The sequence below is a fragment of the Platichthys flesus genome, chromosome 15 (assembly GCF_949316205.1).
Source record: "Platichthys flesus chromosome 15, fPlaFle2.1, whole genome shotgun sequence".
In the NCBI taxonomy this organism is placed as follows: Eukaryota; Metazoa; Chordata; class Actinopteri; order Pleuronectiformes; family Pleuronectidae; genus Platichthys; species Platichthys flesus.
In genome coordinates, this window is record NC_084959.1 from 1,891,710 (window position 1) to 1,908,628 (window position 16,919).

At 44.0% G+C, this 16,919-nt stretch overlaps 1 protein-coding gene across 1 annotated transcript in view; it reads left to right on the forward strand.

Moving 5' to 3' along the window:
- Positions 1-15,806, forward strand: part of LOC133970033 (polypeptide N-acetylgalactosaminyltransferase 10-like) — a 65,025-nt gene extending 49,219 nt beyond the window's left edge. The window contains exons 7-12 of the mRNA XM_062406826.1: positions 1,378-1,495; positions 5,565-5,672; positions 9,145-9,366; positions 9,490-9,606; positions 11,434-11,583; positions 12,175-15,806. Of these exons, the coding sequence (XP_062262810.1) occupies positions 1,378-1,495; positions 5,565-5,672; positions 9,145-9,366; positions 9,490-9,606; positions 11,434-11,583; positions 12,175-12,339 (880 nt within the window). The 3' untranslated portion in view covers positions 12,340-15,806. The remainder of the gene's footprint in view (positions 1-1,377; positions 1,496-5,564; positions 5,673-9,144; positions 9,367-9,489; positions 9,607-11,433; positions 11,584-12,174) is intronic.
- The last annotated feature ends 1,113 nt before the right edge of the window (positions 15,807-16,919 follow it).

A 16,919-nucleotide genomic window follows, 5' to 3' on the forward strand; every position in this document is an offset into this window, starting at 1 on the left:
TCTGCACTGGTTGTTCATAACCGCAGATCTTTGTGTGTCTCAGCTTTGGTCTTTGCTCACAAGCTCATGCCACCAACCACAGCTTTCAAACTGAAAAGCTACCAACTCAGTAGTTCCTGTGTTTTTATATAACCTGCCTCTTGCTTCTCTGTGTTCTCTTCCGTCCACTTATAACTCAGCGTCAGCTCCTGCTGTGGCAGTGATTAATGTCTGTGCTGCCACACAAGCCTTAAAGACACAGAAATCAAATCAAATGTTTATTATCTGAAACACATAGGTTCCTCAAGTCATCATATCAGGCCCCAGATCTAATATTTTGCTGAATTAGCTGAATCAGTGCAGCGAACAGGCCTGAGGCCGGGATCCCGCTGAGCTGAACCTGAACCTGTTGTGGTTAAATGATCCTTGTGTTCAGCAGCTTGGGGTCTGACTTCATCTTCTGCGGTCTGTCCTGAAGCCAGTATCTTGAATTCAGCTCCAGGGAGGCAAGGTGTGTTTGTGTGTTTTCCCTGCGGCAAACACAAAGTTAACACTCCCCACCCCACAAATCACCGCCCGCACCGGGTCTGTGCTCCCTCGGCTGAGCTCGCACACTTCACTGACCGTACAACAGACGGCAATCACGACACTTTGTGCAATCAAACGCACACAAACACACATTTCTCTGTCCCAGCAGATAAACAACAGCTTTGTTTATCCTTTTGTCTCCTCGTGAAAGTTTTCATTCAGCACCACTCCAGGAAAGCAGAGTGTGTGTGAGTCTCTGTGAGTCTGTGTGTTTGTGTGTTTATTTCCTGCGGCACACAACAGTCACCAGTCACGGACGATGAGCTGCTCAGACAGTGTTGCCCATTCAGGCGAGTCGAGTTCAGTCAGTGTGTCCAGAGGGAGACGGAGGAAGAAGAAGTGAAATATTACACGTCTCATCTTTTCCTTCTCTGGAGTTCACAGAGTTTGATGTGATCTTCATTTTCTGTGTCGTTGGGTCAATGAACTTTTATAACCACACCCTTAACTCACTAAGTATGATTGAAAGGAATAATCACAAAAAAACGTTCATCTAAGTCTGAAAAATCACACAATGTTTTTTTTCTCAAATAGAAACCTGAAACCTGTTACACGCTTTAAATTCACGAGTCAGAAAATGATTTGTGTGTGTGTGTGTGTGTGTGTGTGTGTGTGTGTGTGTGTGTGTGTGTGTGTGTGTGTGTGTGTGTGTGTGTGTGTGTGTGTGTGTGTGTGTGTGTGTGTGTGTGTGTGTGTGTGTGTGTGTGTGTGTGTGTGTGTGTGTGTGTGTGTGTGTGTGTGTGTGTGTGTGTGTGTGTGTGTGTGTGTGTGTGTGTGTGTGACTGACTGTGTCCCTGTTGTGTCTTCCAGGTCTCCAGTGATGGCAGGCGGACTCTTCGCTGTGAACACAAAGTGGTTCTGGGAACTGGGAGGATACGACACGGGTCTGGAGATCTGGGGAGGAGAACAGTACGAGATCTCATTCAAGGTGAAAACCAATTTCAATATTACATTAAAGCATAAACATAACCCTCAACCAATTCAAAACATGGTCGAATATGGAGTAGTTATAATCGTTGTTACAGGAATGTCATAAACATCTTCAAATCTATCTTCTACATTCCAGAGATTATAATAAATACCCAGTTCCTCTGCTCCTCTGCTCATATTTACCAGTTGATTTTATATTTTATTTTATTTATTTTAAACCACAGACTGGGACTTGCAGCGTTTATTTTGTGACGTGAGGATGAATTATGTTCAGATTTTTCCTCCCTGAGCTCTTTTCACTTTCACGTGTGATCGCTGCATTTTGACATTAACTTGCTTTCAGCGCTCGTCCCATGTGTTTGTCCTGATGTGTTGTGTGTCCGCAGGTAAACACACAAAAGACTTGTTGAGGGAAATGAGTTGCTCCTCATTAGAGTTTCCGTCCTTGTCTCTGTGATTTGAGCCGAAGACTCTCCACATTCATCATACTCAGAAGACTCCATATTACATTAAGCCTTCGTCTGCTGCTTCAGCATGAATTATTCTATAGTGAAGCAGTAACTGTGTGTGACTCGCCCCCCCCTCCCCCCTTCCCCCTCAGCCGCCTCTTGTCTCCGAGCTCCGGACAAACGGAGCAACCCGTCACAATAATTGAATTCTGCTTTGATGGAGTAAGGACTTTTGGCGTCTCACTCAATTAAGCACAGAGGCCAGAGCTGGCTGGTTGGATTTGATTGGACATATGCTGCCGTGTGATACCACCACCGGTTTTCCATAAAAGGGACATTTCCAGTGCGGCCGCGTTTGTTGCTGACGGAGATTGAACAGCCAAATCTAATTTACTGTCAGGTTCGTTTCACCATCTGCTGCGTCTTCATATTAATGCACGTGTGACTTTGTTTTGCTAACTGCTGCTGAGTAATAGAAATTAAACATTCAGGATATGATGTGGGCACTTAGGCTGATTTGCACAGGACAAAATAATTCAGCATTTTGATTCCACGGAGGAAACAGCAGGAGTTTAAACCGAGCGGTTTGAGAGCCGAAATAACAAAAGGAGATTTTATGAAATGCTTTTCCTAATGTTTGATGCAACTACAATTAAAAAGTAAAGACTCCTTCATCTTGTTGCCTGTAAAGGTTCAGTTCGTAGGATTTATTGAAAGTGATCTGAGTGTATCTTACAAAAGTGAATAAAGGAGAAGAGGAAGGAAAGTCTGGGCTCTGCTGGGTCATAGCTGGAATCACTGGAACACCACCTGAAACGCTGGTGTAGATGTTCATGTTCTACCCCCCCCCCCCCCCCCCCTTTGCCGGAATGCTCCAGAGACCCTCCTGTTGTTGGGAACGTGTCTGACTCAGAGATCCTCCTGCTGTGTTCCTCATATTTGAAAGGAATGAACTCCAGACAGTGTCCAGACTCAATTGTGTTGACACTGTCTGGAGTTCATGTTACCCCCCCGCCCACTCACCCACCCACCCACCCTGTACCTGTGGTGTCGGTGTTCATGTTTGGAGTTGAGGACATTGTAGTAGCCTTGTGTTAGAGTTGAGTGATAAGACTTTAAATCCAATCCGACTCTCTCTGACTCCAGCTCTTGATTTCCCCCCCCCGTTAATAAGCTCAAGTGTCTCAGTGCAGGGATGAAGCGGGGGGAAGGGATTGGTGCAGCGGGTCACACAGCCAGATGCAGAAAGGCTGGATTCCATCTGTTATTTCCCCAGATCCTGTTTGTCCAAGCTGGCGCGGGGCAACACAACCTGACAAGGTGGAATTGAATTGAAACAGCAGGCAGCTGATGTCCACTCCGGAGAATCAGGAAGTGAGCGTGATGCAGAATATGACTAGAAATTAGCAAATCGAAGGAAAGGAAGTGCAGCAGCCGAGGAAATAGCATTTCCCTGATTACTGATGACTAAGTTTCCTCCTCCTCCTCCTCCTCCTCCTCCTCCTCCTCTTCCTCGACACAGACACTTAACTCAAACTAAGCACTTGACGTCATTGTGGAGTTTAACTTTAATAATATTAGTTTTTTAGTTTTTCTATTTGTACATTGTGTTCCTGACAGGAGTAGATTGAGGCGGATGTGGAGGACGATGCTCTGAGGTGGGAGGAGAGGTCAGAGAAAGTTTGAATAAGAAAAACATAACTGGATTGATATCGAACAGCTCCTAGAAACCTCCTGCTTCACAGTTTCTTCTTTTTCACATGGATTATGATTTATTTAGGATATGGATCCAAACTGCTGGTCAGTTTCTACTTATTTCCAGTTAGCTCGTGCTGAATAGAAATGTGTTTGACTTGTTCACTGTTGGTCGGATAAAAACTAAAGAAATGTCAGTGAGCACTTTCTCATATTTTAAAACATTTCTTTAGCCAAAACTTCATTCTGATCACCCCCGTCCCTTCTGCGAGCATATTGTCAATTTATTTGTATTGTTTAGTGATATTGAAGCTTGATGGTGATTGATTGATGACTGGAGCTCATAAAGTCACTTTGAAAATAATCAATGTTGAATTGATGCCAGTGATAGATCATCTTCATTGTGCTTCACCATCATGTTTTCATCTTTGTCTGTTTGTCTCTTAGCAGGATTCATAAATGGTCACTGCCACTGTCATGGCACCATGATGAGCCCATTAAAAAAGGATAAATTAATAAATGAATAAACATACGATACAAACTAGAGACGATAATTAAAGAATATCAATAAAAAATACAAATTCAACATGTTAAGGTGATTGATATTTACTCTTGGAAAGCTGGGGCAGATTTCAATAAATCTAGTGAATTTAAATGTCTTTTCATTACAGGAGAGTCAAAATACTTTATTGACTTTATTTTACCTCCATTTCCTTTGACTCATTTCCTCAGGGTGAACTTGTTCCTCAGGAGATGAGACAGATAGATTTTCTGCTGTTTGAGTTTCATACTGGACAGAAATTGCTATAAAAACCACGGCCGGCTTGAACTATGAGGAGAATATGTTTAAAACTGTTAAAACGCACAACATGGTTCACAGAATGAAAACTATCTGATGTAAAATGTGAGTGTGTAGTATTGTGTGTGTGTAGTAATGTGTGTGTGTGTAGTAAAGGCTGTGAAAGGAAGGTATTGGAAGCACTCTGCCCCCATCTAGTGGTCGGAATGGAAAAAAACATACTAGCCCCTTGGGACTGTGCAGCAAAGTTATTTTGAGGTATTAGGCTGTATTTGAAATACTGTGATGAGGGAACAGCAATGATTGTAAAGAAACATATGTTGTTATTCAATTTCAAGCAAAAGCAGCATCAATATAATAATCTACATACCAACATTTGTTAAATTAAGGTTATGCCTAATGTCGCTAATTTGCCTCATACCTAAATTTATTTCTATTGTACATGCTATATTGAAATTAACAGTCTCCACCTAATTAGGCATCTACATGATAGGCCAAAAACATCAATAATCTTTTTTTTATATTATTGGAAATTAATTCAGGCATTAAGGGGTTAAAGCAAAATGTATACCTGTGAAATTCCAGACCCTGTCTCTGTAGACTTGAAACGTGTCTGTGCCCCCCCCCCTGAGCGGCGGAACAAATCCAATTCCAGTCTTTATCGTTGAGCTGATCGACGTGAGTTCTCTTTCATGTCGTTGACGCTCTCTGGTCTCTGTGCAATCGAGAACCCCACCCCCCCCCCCTGTAATTTGGGAGCGTTGTTTTAAAATGTTGTCGTCGTCTCTCTGCACTTTTTGTAGATTATCATCTGTATCATTTCAGTTTTTTCCCTTTGATGTGTCGGGTCGTAAACACAAGTCGTACTTTCGTTCTTTGCCCTCATCCCTCTTTCCTGGAGTTCACTGAACAATCCCTGCGACCCCTCAGGTCGTGTGTTAATCTCTCCACCGCTTCCATCTGTCATTTCTTTTTATTCTTTTAACTTGATCTGCTTCATCTCGTCTCCTCACACCGTCTGCGTCACTTCTCCTGGCAGCTCGTCAGATCATTGCACTTTGAGGACGACCTCCTCCGCCCTGATGCCGTCCTTCATCGGTGTCTTCCTCTCTGTGTCTCTGCAGGTGTGGATGTGTGGTGGACGGATGGAGGACATCCCCTGCTCCAGGGTGGGACACATCTACAGGAAGTACGTCCCCTACAAGGTTCCTGGAGGAGTCAGTCTTGCCAAGGTGAGTCTCAGTGTGGACACTAGGTTTTGTTGAGGGGACACTTTCTTTAGTTCCTTTCTGATGTGTTGTCTTTGTGTTTTTGATGAGCCTACCAATAGGGATCTTCTTGCACGGATGCTTCCTTAAATATTACAATGATTCTGATGATACCAAACCCTTATAACTAAACTAAACCTGTAAATGTGGAGAAACTTAAGTCAATTTATTGAACTCACCCTTTAAATTCTAATTAAAATATATAATTTTAATTAGAATTTATAATATAGTTTATAATATAGTTTTGCAACAACAAAACGACAATAACAAACACTTTTAGCACCTTCAGTATCTTTAACTTGTTTACGAACCTTCAGTTTTTCCAGATATGATCTCAAGCTTCTCTTTTCCATTTGCTCCACACGTGTGTGTGAGGTGTTTTTCTTTGGCCTGTAGCCGAACACTATTCCTCATGCATGACTCAGCCTCGGTCTGACACCTGGCTCTGTTCGGCTCGGCTGAATATGTAATTAAACCTATTGGCCTCTGTTTTTGTCCCGCCGCTCTGACCATTAACCCCAGAGTGACGCTGCAGTGAATGTTAATATCACACAGGCTGTGATGAATTCGGTTTGCTCTCTTGTGTCCTTCTCTGCATCGTAGCTTCAAAAGAACCCAGAACATTTAATAAACATGTTTTTCTTTCCACCTGATTGACTTCAGGTCAAAACAACTCTTTAGAAACCGAAGATAAAAAAAAACACTCTGGATTTAATTTGTGAATTCATCACAAAGATCTTTTCTTTTGCTCGTCACACAATGAACTCACTGAACCTTTGGATGGTTAAATATCTATTTTCGCTCGGCTGGTGGTCGAGAGAGAAAAGTCTCCTTTGGGTTCTGGTGCCAAACCGACTGAAGCACTCTGTTAAACCTGGGATCAGACAACAGGAGGTTTTGGGCCGATGTCGCCCAGATTCTAGAAAGCCGGTCTGGAACCTCAGTTGGTGTTCGGTGCAGAGTATCTGATCAAGTCAGGCGATACAGAGACGATATTAAACCCCCAGAAAACCCCTTTAACTATCAAACGTGCTTAATATTTAAGAAATGAGGGGATTGCACCTCCATCACGTCTCCGTCAGGTTTGGTTTCCTGTAGCGTCTGATGGAACACGTCTGGATTGTGAAACTCCTGTAGTCTGAGCCCAGTTATAAGGAAAATCAACACACTTTAATCTGGTGTAGTGACAAGTTCACACAACCCAATGTGCTGCCTTGTGGTGAGGAGTCTCTCAGTCACCTGGGGCAACCTCAGCCTGCTGTGTGTCTCCTCTGCTCTCATTGGCTGTCGCAGCTGTCGGTGTGTCTGGATACTTCCTCTCGAGGGAGGAGACGCTCTGTCGGCAAATCCTGTTTCAGATCCAACTGGACGGCTCTGTTCGGGGGGGGGGCTTCTCACTTCCATTCGATTTCGCCATGGCTGTTGAGAGAGATGTCGAAATTAATTAGAATCCAGAAATATGCACAAACAATCCTGAGTGTGTGTGTGTGTGTGTTTTGTGTGTCAGTGGTTCCCCTGGAGTCCAGTCACCATGGAGGGAGATAAAACCACTGAACTCCACTTCACCTGGAGTCTGAGTTTAGCTGCAGGCAATAAGCTTTGCTACAGGGAGTGAGTGAGTGTGAGTGTGTCTGTGTGTGTTCCTCTGAAGGCAGGAGGATTTGTATCTGTTCTTCCCTGGGAGGCTCAGAGAACCTGTGTCCTCATTCCTCTCAGCGTCCGTCGCCACGCGGCCAAGGACATCTGTATTCCCAGACATGCCCTCGTACCTCCGAGCCCGACAGGAGTTTTTTCCTCACTGCTCTACACCTCAAAGACTTTAGGTGGATGGGCTTCCCGTTGCTCCGCTGTAAATCTTTCATGTTTGCAATTGTCTGAGCTTAAAGGACCTGTTGGAGAATCTGCCTGCACTGCCGCAGCTGTAGCTCATTTTGTATCCGTGTCTTTCTCTTGTTTCTTTACTCCACTTATGCATTTCCTCCCTGGAATGAGATGCTTTCCCACTGATTGATGCAGCATGTGTGATGAACGCATATGGACGCTGCTCTCTCTGTGCATTAAAGCCACTAAATGCATAATGTAGTGGCCTAAATGCTGGATGAATAATGCATCACAGCCACTGTCCATACTTTTTTAGATATTATTTCCAAGCCGCCTTCATTAAGTCCTCTGCAAAAACATATTGCACCAAATTATAGATATGCACACCACAAAAAACAGCCGACTCACCAGCTTTGTCACAATATACTGAAAACACTTGTGAGGTGATAGAAAGACGCATTTAAAGATGAGCCAGAGAAAATGGGTCTCACCTCAAACAGCAGGAAATCAGCTTCATCTCTCTCGTCTAATGAATGAAATGAAGAGTATGTAGGCCACACTAACTAACAGGAGAGTTATACCGGAGGAGGAAAGGTGGTGTCGGGTTATTTCTGGAATATCTGAGGACACACTTCTCACCTTTATATGAAAGTTCTAACTATCTGTGTTTTACATCCAAGTTTCACACGGTTCACAAAGTTCCAGCTCAACGGTTCTTTCCCTTAATAAGAAGTCGTGTCCCCGGTTCTGCTGCTAAGGCTGCAGGTGGTTCAATAATAAGATTTATAATTCTGTCCTCAACTATTATTAATGTTTCTCTGCAATACTGAAGTTAATTAAGTACATTCACGTATGTTATGAATATTGGAAATTACAAAATATATTATTGTTGTATACGTGATGCTCAAATATCTTAAATCCAAAAATAAACTTCCCAAAACTGTATCAAATAACTATCAATTCAAAAAATCAGGTATTTACAGCGTGACGTTCAAATCAATAGCATGTTCTCATACCGGCACGATGCATCAATGATTTGAGCGTGATGCTGAATGTTCAGGGAAACTTCCATCCTTCTATTATCTATACCACTTGTCCTTTTGAGCATCAATGGTCAGCTGGAGCTGGTCCCAGCTGAAAATGGGCGAGAGGCGGGGCACCACACTGGTCAGGAACCAGTGGATCTCAGCTGACCACTGAAGCCGTGTGCCGGACACCAGCCCCACAAAGCCACTTTTGAAATATAGCTCTGCAGAGATGATTTTATAATAAATCATCCATTTGAACACATGATCACCTTCTGTCTTCACTTGATTAAAGTGTCAAACAAAAGACTTTAAAGAGGAAACAGAATCCACTCTGTCAATTAACTGAGGTCAGTGATTTAGTTTAGTTCTTCTTTCACGGTTTGAGTGTCTTCCATGGATCCATCACCTGCCTGGTGGCCGATGACCACAGGCTCCTGAGCTTTGATCCGATGTGTCAGATCAGTCAGAACATGGCAGGAAGCGCAGATGATGTCAGTGAAGAAACAGAATAATCTGCCACCAGGCCAGCTGTGAGCAGTTTCTGAAATGTGAAATGAAATGAAAGGAAACGTTCGCTCTGATTTCAGAACCTGAAGCGCGTGGCCGAGGTGTGGATGGACGAATACGCCGAGTACATCTACCAGCGCCGGCCCGAGTACCGCCACCTGTCGGCCGGGGACATGACGGTGCAGAAGGACCTGAGGAACCGGCTCAACTGCAAGAACTTCAAGTGGTTCATGAGCGAGGTGGCGTGGGACCTGCCCAAGCACTACCCACCGGTGGAGCCCCCTGCTGCTGCCTGGGGGGAGGTGCGTCGACCTTTATTACTTCAACGCACAAACACAACAACATTAAAGTAACAAAGTCAAAACGGAGACTTTAAAAAAGGGTTCTAATGTGCAGATGTGTTGTTGTGTGTGTTTGTGTTGCAGATCCGTAACGTGGGCAGTGATATGTGTATGGAGAGTAAACACTTTGTGTCAGGGAGCCCCGTCCGTCTGGAGACCTGCATCAAGGGACGGGGGGAGGTGAGCTGGAGCCACGGACAGGTGAGACGCCATGTGTTCATTTAGATGCAAGATCTGAAACTGTTTGTTGGCAGCAGCGCCCCCTGCAGCCACACGTTGGGATTAATTCTGTTCTGCTCCCTGTTTGAGCGGTGACGTGGTTTTCGCGTGTATAAAAAGGTCTATCAACAATGTGCCTTTTAAAAAGAAACTGCTATAATATGTGTTTTCTTATATTTATTTGCTAGAGTGACTGAAGGGATGATTTCTCCAAATCTGTATTTACAGGATTTCCTGGTCCTCGTAACCGAAACCAGATTTGGGCGAACAGATTATCTTTGGTTCATTGGCGTCGCACACAGTCTCGTGCTTTTGCCTTTTTCCACTTGTCTCATGTCTGTGCAGGAGCACGTCTCACACCCGGGTGGATACAAGCAAACTGCTGCTCTCCACATCACTGAAAATGGGAATCAAGATTTTTATTGTCAAATGCACAACAATAACATTAAGCAGTCGCTGGCAATGAAATGCTTGAGTCACAGGCTCTCTTCTAGCAATGCTCAAGTAATTACAACCCAAAAAAATAAAATAGAAATAGTATAAAATAGAATATCAACATTTAAAATAAAAAATAAAATATATATATATAATTATATATATTTAAAGATGAAGAGGGAAATAAAATAAAACAACATTAGTGCAATCAAATGATTTGATGGGATCTGGATTAACAAAACATTATACAACATTTGATAAAAGAGAAAAATCTGCACAGCTCAAGCTCTCAGATGTCTCTCGTCAGGTCTGTGGATTTTCTCTCTTTCAAAAGTGACAGGCCGTTGTGTCCCGAGAGGAATCACGAGACGTCAGCCCCGCCGACAGATTGTCTTCTTAGTAATTGCATTTCTTCTGCTGGACACACAATCAAAGTCAAATGAAGCTACGCAGACACGCAAACAAGTCCCTCACACACTGGTCACACAGCTTCATTATCTCTGCCCGTAAGGAGTCTGTTGGTTCTCACACGTCACCCTGAGGATCTCCCAGCCGAGCTCATAATGCCGCCTTAATGGATTGAATGTCCCCTTTTGTTTCCAGGGCTGGAACACTGCAGCTCAGAGCTCTGACACTTTAATTGCTTTAATCTGGAGATGCATTGTGGTTTAATCTGCGTGGCGGTTGCGATCTGTATTTGTTCACCGGCGAGAAATGGATTAGCTGTAAATCACAGGAGTGGAGCCTGGCAACGGTTAGTCAGAGCGCTTTGATTCAGTCTGAAGGAATCAGAGGAGCTGCTTTAGTTTGTGAGTCACTGACCATTCAAATGTTTTTATTATGAGATGAGAGAGCGATTAAGAAAAATGATTTGAACTATAAAACGAACGTGGAGCGTAAAGAGAATCATCGATCACAGCGTCATCAGATCTCCATGACTCATCGAGATCTCATGGCAGCTCATAGACGATAACGATGATCAAAGATGATGAGTCACCATAACATCACACACCGCCACAGTGATTAAATACATAATACCAGACTATATAAGATATGGTTATTTGATGATATATCAAGGGGGTGAAACCTCATGATTGACAGCTGAGACTGACTCAGGATTGGTCGAGTGAATCTGCTTCACACCACGATCACTGCTCACAGACTCTGACTCCAGACGACAACACGAGTGTAAAACATCTAAACTGAGTTTAAAGGTCAGAACCAGAGTCTGAAGGAGACTGAGGATAAAGTTTATAAAGTTACAAACTGCTGAGTTGGTCCTGGAGAGTTCAATGAAATGTAAAAGTTTGATCACACATTGAACCTGTTTCTGTTGCTCTGAGCTGAATTTAAAATGTGACGTTGAACCCGCAGGTGTTCACGTTCGGCTGGAGGGAGGACATCCGGGTGGGCGACCCCATGCACACGAAGAAGGTCTGCTTCGACGCCGTGTCCCACAACAGCCCCGTCACCCTGTACGACTGCCACGGCATGAAGGGCAACCAGCTGTGGCGCTACAGGAAGGTACAACTGTGGAAACTAGTCCTGAAATACTTAAGTAAAGTTACGAGGATCTGATCCAGGATCCAGAAGTGATGTCCCCTAAACCACATGATGTCACCTCAGGGGAGGGAGGAGCCGTCCTGAAATCTGGATTCATGTCAGAATCTCTTTGAATGCATCACAAGAATAAACCAGACGGTTCAACCAGGCTCCTGAATCTTCTCAGGATGATTCTGTGATGGAACAAAAAACCTGAGAGGAGACAAGTCCTGCTCCTCCTTTTATTACTTAACTCAGACTGTCCATCGCTGCAGCTCCTCTTTTCAGCCTCTGTCTCAAACACTTGGTTTTAGCTCCCTTTAAGACCCCCTCTCATTGGCCAGCTGGTCCACTCTGTTGTGATTGGTTAACGGCTTCCAGCTCATGTAGGAAACATCTGCTCTCACTTAAAAACACGAGCAGAAAGAAAAACTGAAAAACTTTTTAACTTGTAGAAAATGAGTTAAAATCTGCAGAAGCACCACCAACATAAATTCTGATGTTTTTCTTTTCTCTCTCTCTTCCTGTTCCTCTCTCTCTCTTCCTGTTCCTCTCTCTCTCTTCCTCCACCAGGACAAGAGTCTGTATCACTCCGTCAGTAACGGCTGCATCGACAGCAGCCCCACCGAGCGGCGCGTCTTCATGAACACGTGCGACTCGTCCTCGCCGAGCCAGCAGTGGATATTTGAGAAAACCAACGCCACCATGCTGGAGCAATTCAACCAGGGCGCCAACTGAGGCGCTGCGGCGTCCGAGAGAAAAGGAACATGTGACGCACGGAGACGCCGCTCTGCTGCTGCTGCTGGGAAAAGGGATTTTACGTTTCCTCTGGTTTCCTTCTTTACCTGGCGCTGAGGTTACAGCTGTTTCTGTTCGGGGCGCCTGGAACGAGGCAGGCTGGGAAACTGTCGTGGGGGGGGGGGGTTAAACACATCAGTTAGAGGAAAGACTGAGTTGAGCTCTGATCAATGCGTTTGTGTATCAAAGTGACTTTGTGCGTTTGTTGTGTGACAGCGGCGCCGTGGCCCCGGCTCGGTCCACTTCCTGATTTTGCTGTTGATTAGTGGTTTCACATTCCTCTCCTCTCTCTTCTGTTTCTCTCTTCCTCCAGCGCCCCTCCCTCCGTTTCCTCTCCCCTGGTTCTCACCTCTGTCTTTGAGACTTCATCCTCTGTGTCCACGTCTGTCCCCCGTCCCGTCTCCACCGATCTGCCTCAGCCGGCACCTCCGTCTCTCTCTGCCTGCAGGACTGCACCTTTGCCCATTGTCTCCTTTGTCCTCTCACATCCCCTCATGTCTCTGCAGCTCTGACAACCTCCCTGGGGGGGGGGGCAGCAAAGTCATGGTGACACCTGGGTGAAGGGTAGAACCACTCTGACCCCCCCACCCCCTCCCCCCTCCCTCCTCCTTCTCCTCCGGTCTGTTTGGGTAGATGCTGCTTTGAACGTAGCAGGTGGAAGTTAACCCAAAAATAGGGAAGTAACTTCCTCCTCCTCCTCCTCCTCCTCCTGCTCCTCTTCCTCCTCCTTCCTCGCTGTATGTATCGATGAGTCGTCCCCTTGTCACTGTGTCACTTTTACCCCCCCCCGTGGTGAACGCTCATCTTATCACAGGTTTTATGCAAGAGGACCATTAGTGGCGAAGGGTTGTTTGTTGTTGTGGTTGTGATGTGTGTGTGTGGGGGGGGGTTAGGAGCTGCTGTCACACCTATCCAGCCACGCGACAGGACGGGTCAGCTGGTTCACAGTGGGGCCGCCCGATTGGTCGGTTGCCGAGCTGACGCGTCACTTTAGTGAACAGAGAGACGGGCGGTCGGGCTGTAAAATGCATAAAGCACTTGTCATGATAAACTTGAATGAAATCTTAGTGCCTTGTTGGAAGTGGACTCGTGAGTGTGTGTTTGTTTCTGTGAGTGTGTGTCTGTGTGCGTCAGGGTGTGTGTGTGTGTGTGTGTGTCCAGAGAAGCGTAGGGAACAATTCACTCCAGAAGTGACTTTTCCTCTGAGCTGGAGTCTTTGTCCAGCGTCGTCTCCTCCGGGACCTGAAGGCACCTCCGACTCTTTCTGAATACGTGTCACTTCCTGTCTGTCGTTCTTTCTCCTGCCTTGGACTACAGCCCTGAGAAGACCTCTGTGTTACTTCAATCATGATGCTGTGTTTGCTTCTGCTTTTTCCACTTCTACAATCCAGGGTCTTTTTTTTTTTTTTTTTTTTTTTATGGGAAAGGAAATTATTGTCTTCTACCAGCTGTTTGAATCCCTGTTGTTTCTTATTAATGAATCAATAATTAAGTATTCTGTCACCCCCCCCCCCACACAAACACACTCTCTCATCAGACTTTATGAAGCAAGAGCTGTAGTTCGTACACTTTGTCCCATTTTAATAATCAGATCCAGATTTCGTGCTGTAGTAGATTATTAACCAAAACCAAAAAAAACCATCTTCTAACAATCCTCAGTCATTGTGCTTTCATACGAGTTTTCACACATTAAGTCTTAATAATGTGAAACTAGGTTTTCTGTAGAAATGTGTAACTTTTCACAAACCTGAGTCCTTCACACAAACCAGTTGAATAGTGGAATTCATTAGAATTGATGTTATTATACCAGTGAGCAGAAGAAAGACGTCTCCTCAAAGTAATTTCATAATTTAGCTGTAAGGGCCTTTGCACATTAGACAGGTTTAAAATCTAAATATATTTGTACAAAGATAACTATTCACCAAAAGAAATAATTATTTGTCAAATCCATCAGTAATGAAGCAACATCCAGAACAAACAGGTTTATAGCTGGAACTTGAACGCACCACAACATCAGAGATTGATGGCTCCTTCAGAATAAAAGCAGCAAGCAGTCTTTTTCATGGACTTGGAATCCATCACAATCAAATCTGATAATTGTCACGTCATGAAATTCGTCAGACGTGTCAATCACGTGTCATTTCCTCACCTGCTTCAGACGTCAGACTTTTAATTGGAATCCGAAGTCACTCGGTGAAACAGAAAGTTAATTATCAGTTTAAACGACTTTGTTTCAGACTCAGCATCTTATTCCTCTCGTCTGTGAGATTCTGTGTGTGTCTTTAACTCTTCGACCTTCACACTCCAACACAACTCGCACACGTTCACATCGTGAAGCGACGAGTCACTGTCTCTGACCAGTGCTGCAGCCCCCCCCCCCCCCCCCCCCCCCCCGACACGTGTTTTAAAGTCACGTTGGGATCATTGGTGCATTCTGGGCTGTTCAATCATATGACTTCATTTTGAAGGATGATTCAAATGTGGTTCTGGTTTAAGGGTTGAAACGAGACACTGGTTTAAATATCATAGTCTTTATCTGAAAGAGAGAAATCAATGGAAAAGTCTCTTTTCTTGTTTTGACAACATCTGGTTTGCTCTGAATGAAACATCTGGCATTTTATATTACGGTATTAAGATTCTACAAAATAGTTTAATTATTTGATTCTCTGACCTCAGCTCCTCATTTAGCCTTTTGCTTTGGTTTCATGCAGCATCACTTTCTTTAAGACATTATCAATATTAGTTTGAGACCAGCAGTTTGTTCAATTAAACAATCAACCTTCTCTTTTCATTTTGGTTTGTACGAGACATTAAAACATAAAGTTTCTCTCCAGAGTCAGAAGTTAAAGTTCTGGAGGATTTGCCCCAAAATGTCGTAATCTACTGTTTCCCTCATCTGATTTTATTTCATCTTTCTGTTGCACATGCAAAGTAGTTTTATGTTAAACTGTTAAAGTTTCATTTTTGTTCTTTCTTCCCTTTGTGGTTAATTATTAAAAACAAATCATTACTATTGCCCCTTTAAGTTAAATATAATTATGTTGTTTAAATTGTTTAGGTTTCCATAATGTCATTAGAAACAGGTTTTATATTCCTGTGATATCCAAATACATTTTTCCCATCGCGAAAATTTGTCAACAATGTTATTTTTTAGGAGTAAAAGATTTTTAATGTCGAGCGTCGGCCAGCTACACAACATTGTGTACACGTGTACATGTGTGTTTGTGTAGGAACGTGTTCATTTTGTATCTCTAAAAAAAAAGAAGAAAGATCCGGTATTTTTTTCTACTGACATTGCAACTGTAAAAGTGTATTTAGATATTTAACAGACTGTACGATCTAACTGGAATTGTATGATATTTTTTCTGGACATTGTAAAATAAAAGGTTTCTATATTTGGATGAAAACGTGTGTGTGGTGGTGAATTCACAACAAACACGATCAAGACATGAAAGTTAGAAAGCAGGCGATAGCACTGATTTATTTGACATTTTAATGAAACTCTGCAAACTACAAATACTTGATTATTAATCTTTCAATCAAGAGAACGCAGGACGACACTCTTGATGATTTCTGAGATGTGATTCCAGAGGCGTATGAGCTCCGGATCCATCCGAGGCTGAGGCCCGTGGTTTTCCTTGTGGAAGGAGGTCATGTGACAGGAGCCGGACCAATCAGCCAAGGCTACGTCTTTACAGAAAAGACCCAATCAGCAGGGCCATGCATGGGTGAGTTGTGAGTTGAGTTGGCCTCGAATCAGCTGCGACCCCCGAGACGGAATCGAACCAGAACTCGTTTTCAGCAGAGAGGATTTTCCTGTGAAACAGTTTCCTCCATTCACGTTTATTTTTAGGGAGTTGGCCGATAATCAGAGATCAAACTATTACATTAGCAGAGCGCTCACTGGAGATATCCATCCAGGTTCGTTATCGGGCTCAGCACCATTACACAAAGGTTTCCTCAGACCGTGGTGGAGGTAAATCTCCAGCTTGTTGCACACACAGAGCTCTATTTGGGTTCAGTGGTTTTTGAACTGAAGACGTTGGCTGAGGTGGTGGATGAATGGGCCTTACATTTGAATACTCAAACATTTGGATCAGGCATATTCTGGACCGGAGTTGAGTCTGTGCCTGAAGGCTGCTGAGGGGGTTAGGAGGAGCTCCGTGGTTTAACCTCAAAACAGGGGAACAGCTTCTTCAGCGCTATTTTCTCCTTCTCCTCCTTCTCTCTCTTCTTCAGCGCTATTTCCTCCTTCTCCTCCTTCTGTCTCTTCAGCATTTTTTTGTGCTCCTCCTCTTTCTCTCTCTTCTTCAGCGCTAATTTCTCCTTCTCCTCCTTCTGTCCCTGCTTCACCGCTTGTTTGTGCTCCTCCTCGAACTCTCTATTCTTCAGCGCTAATTCCTCTTTCTCCTCCTTCTGTCTCTTCAGCACTTGTTTGTGCTCCTCCTCGTACTCTCTCTTCTTCAGCGCTAATTTCTCCTTCAACTCCTTCTCTATCTTCTTCACCATTTGTTTGTGCT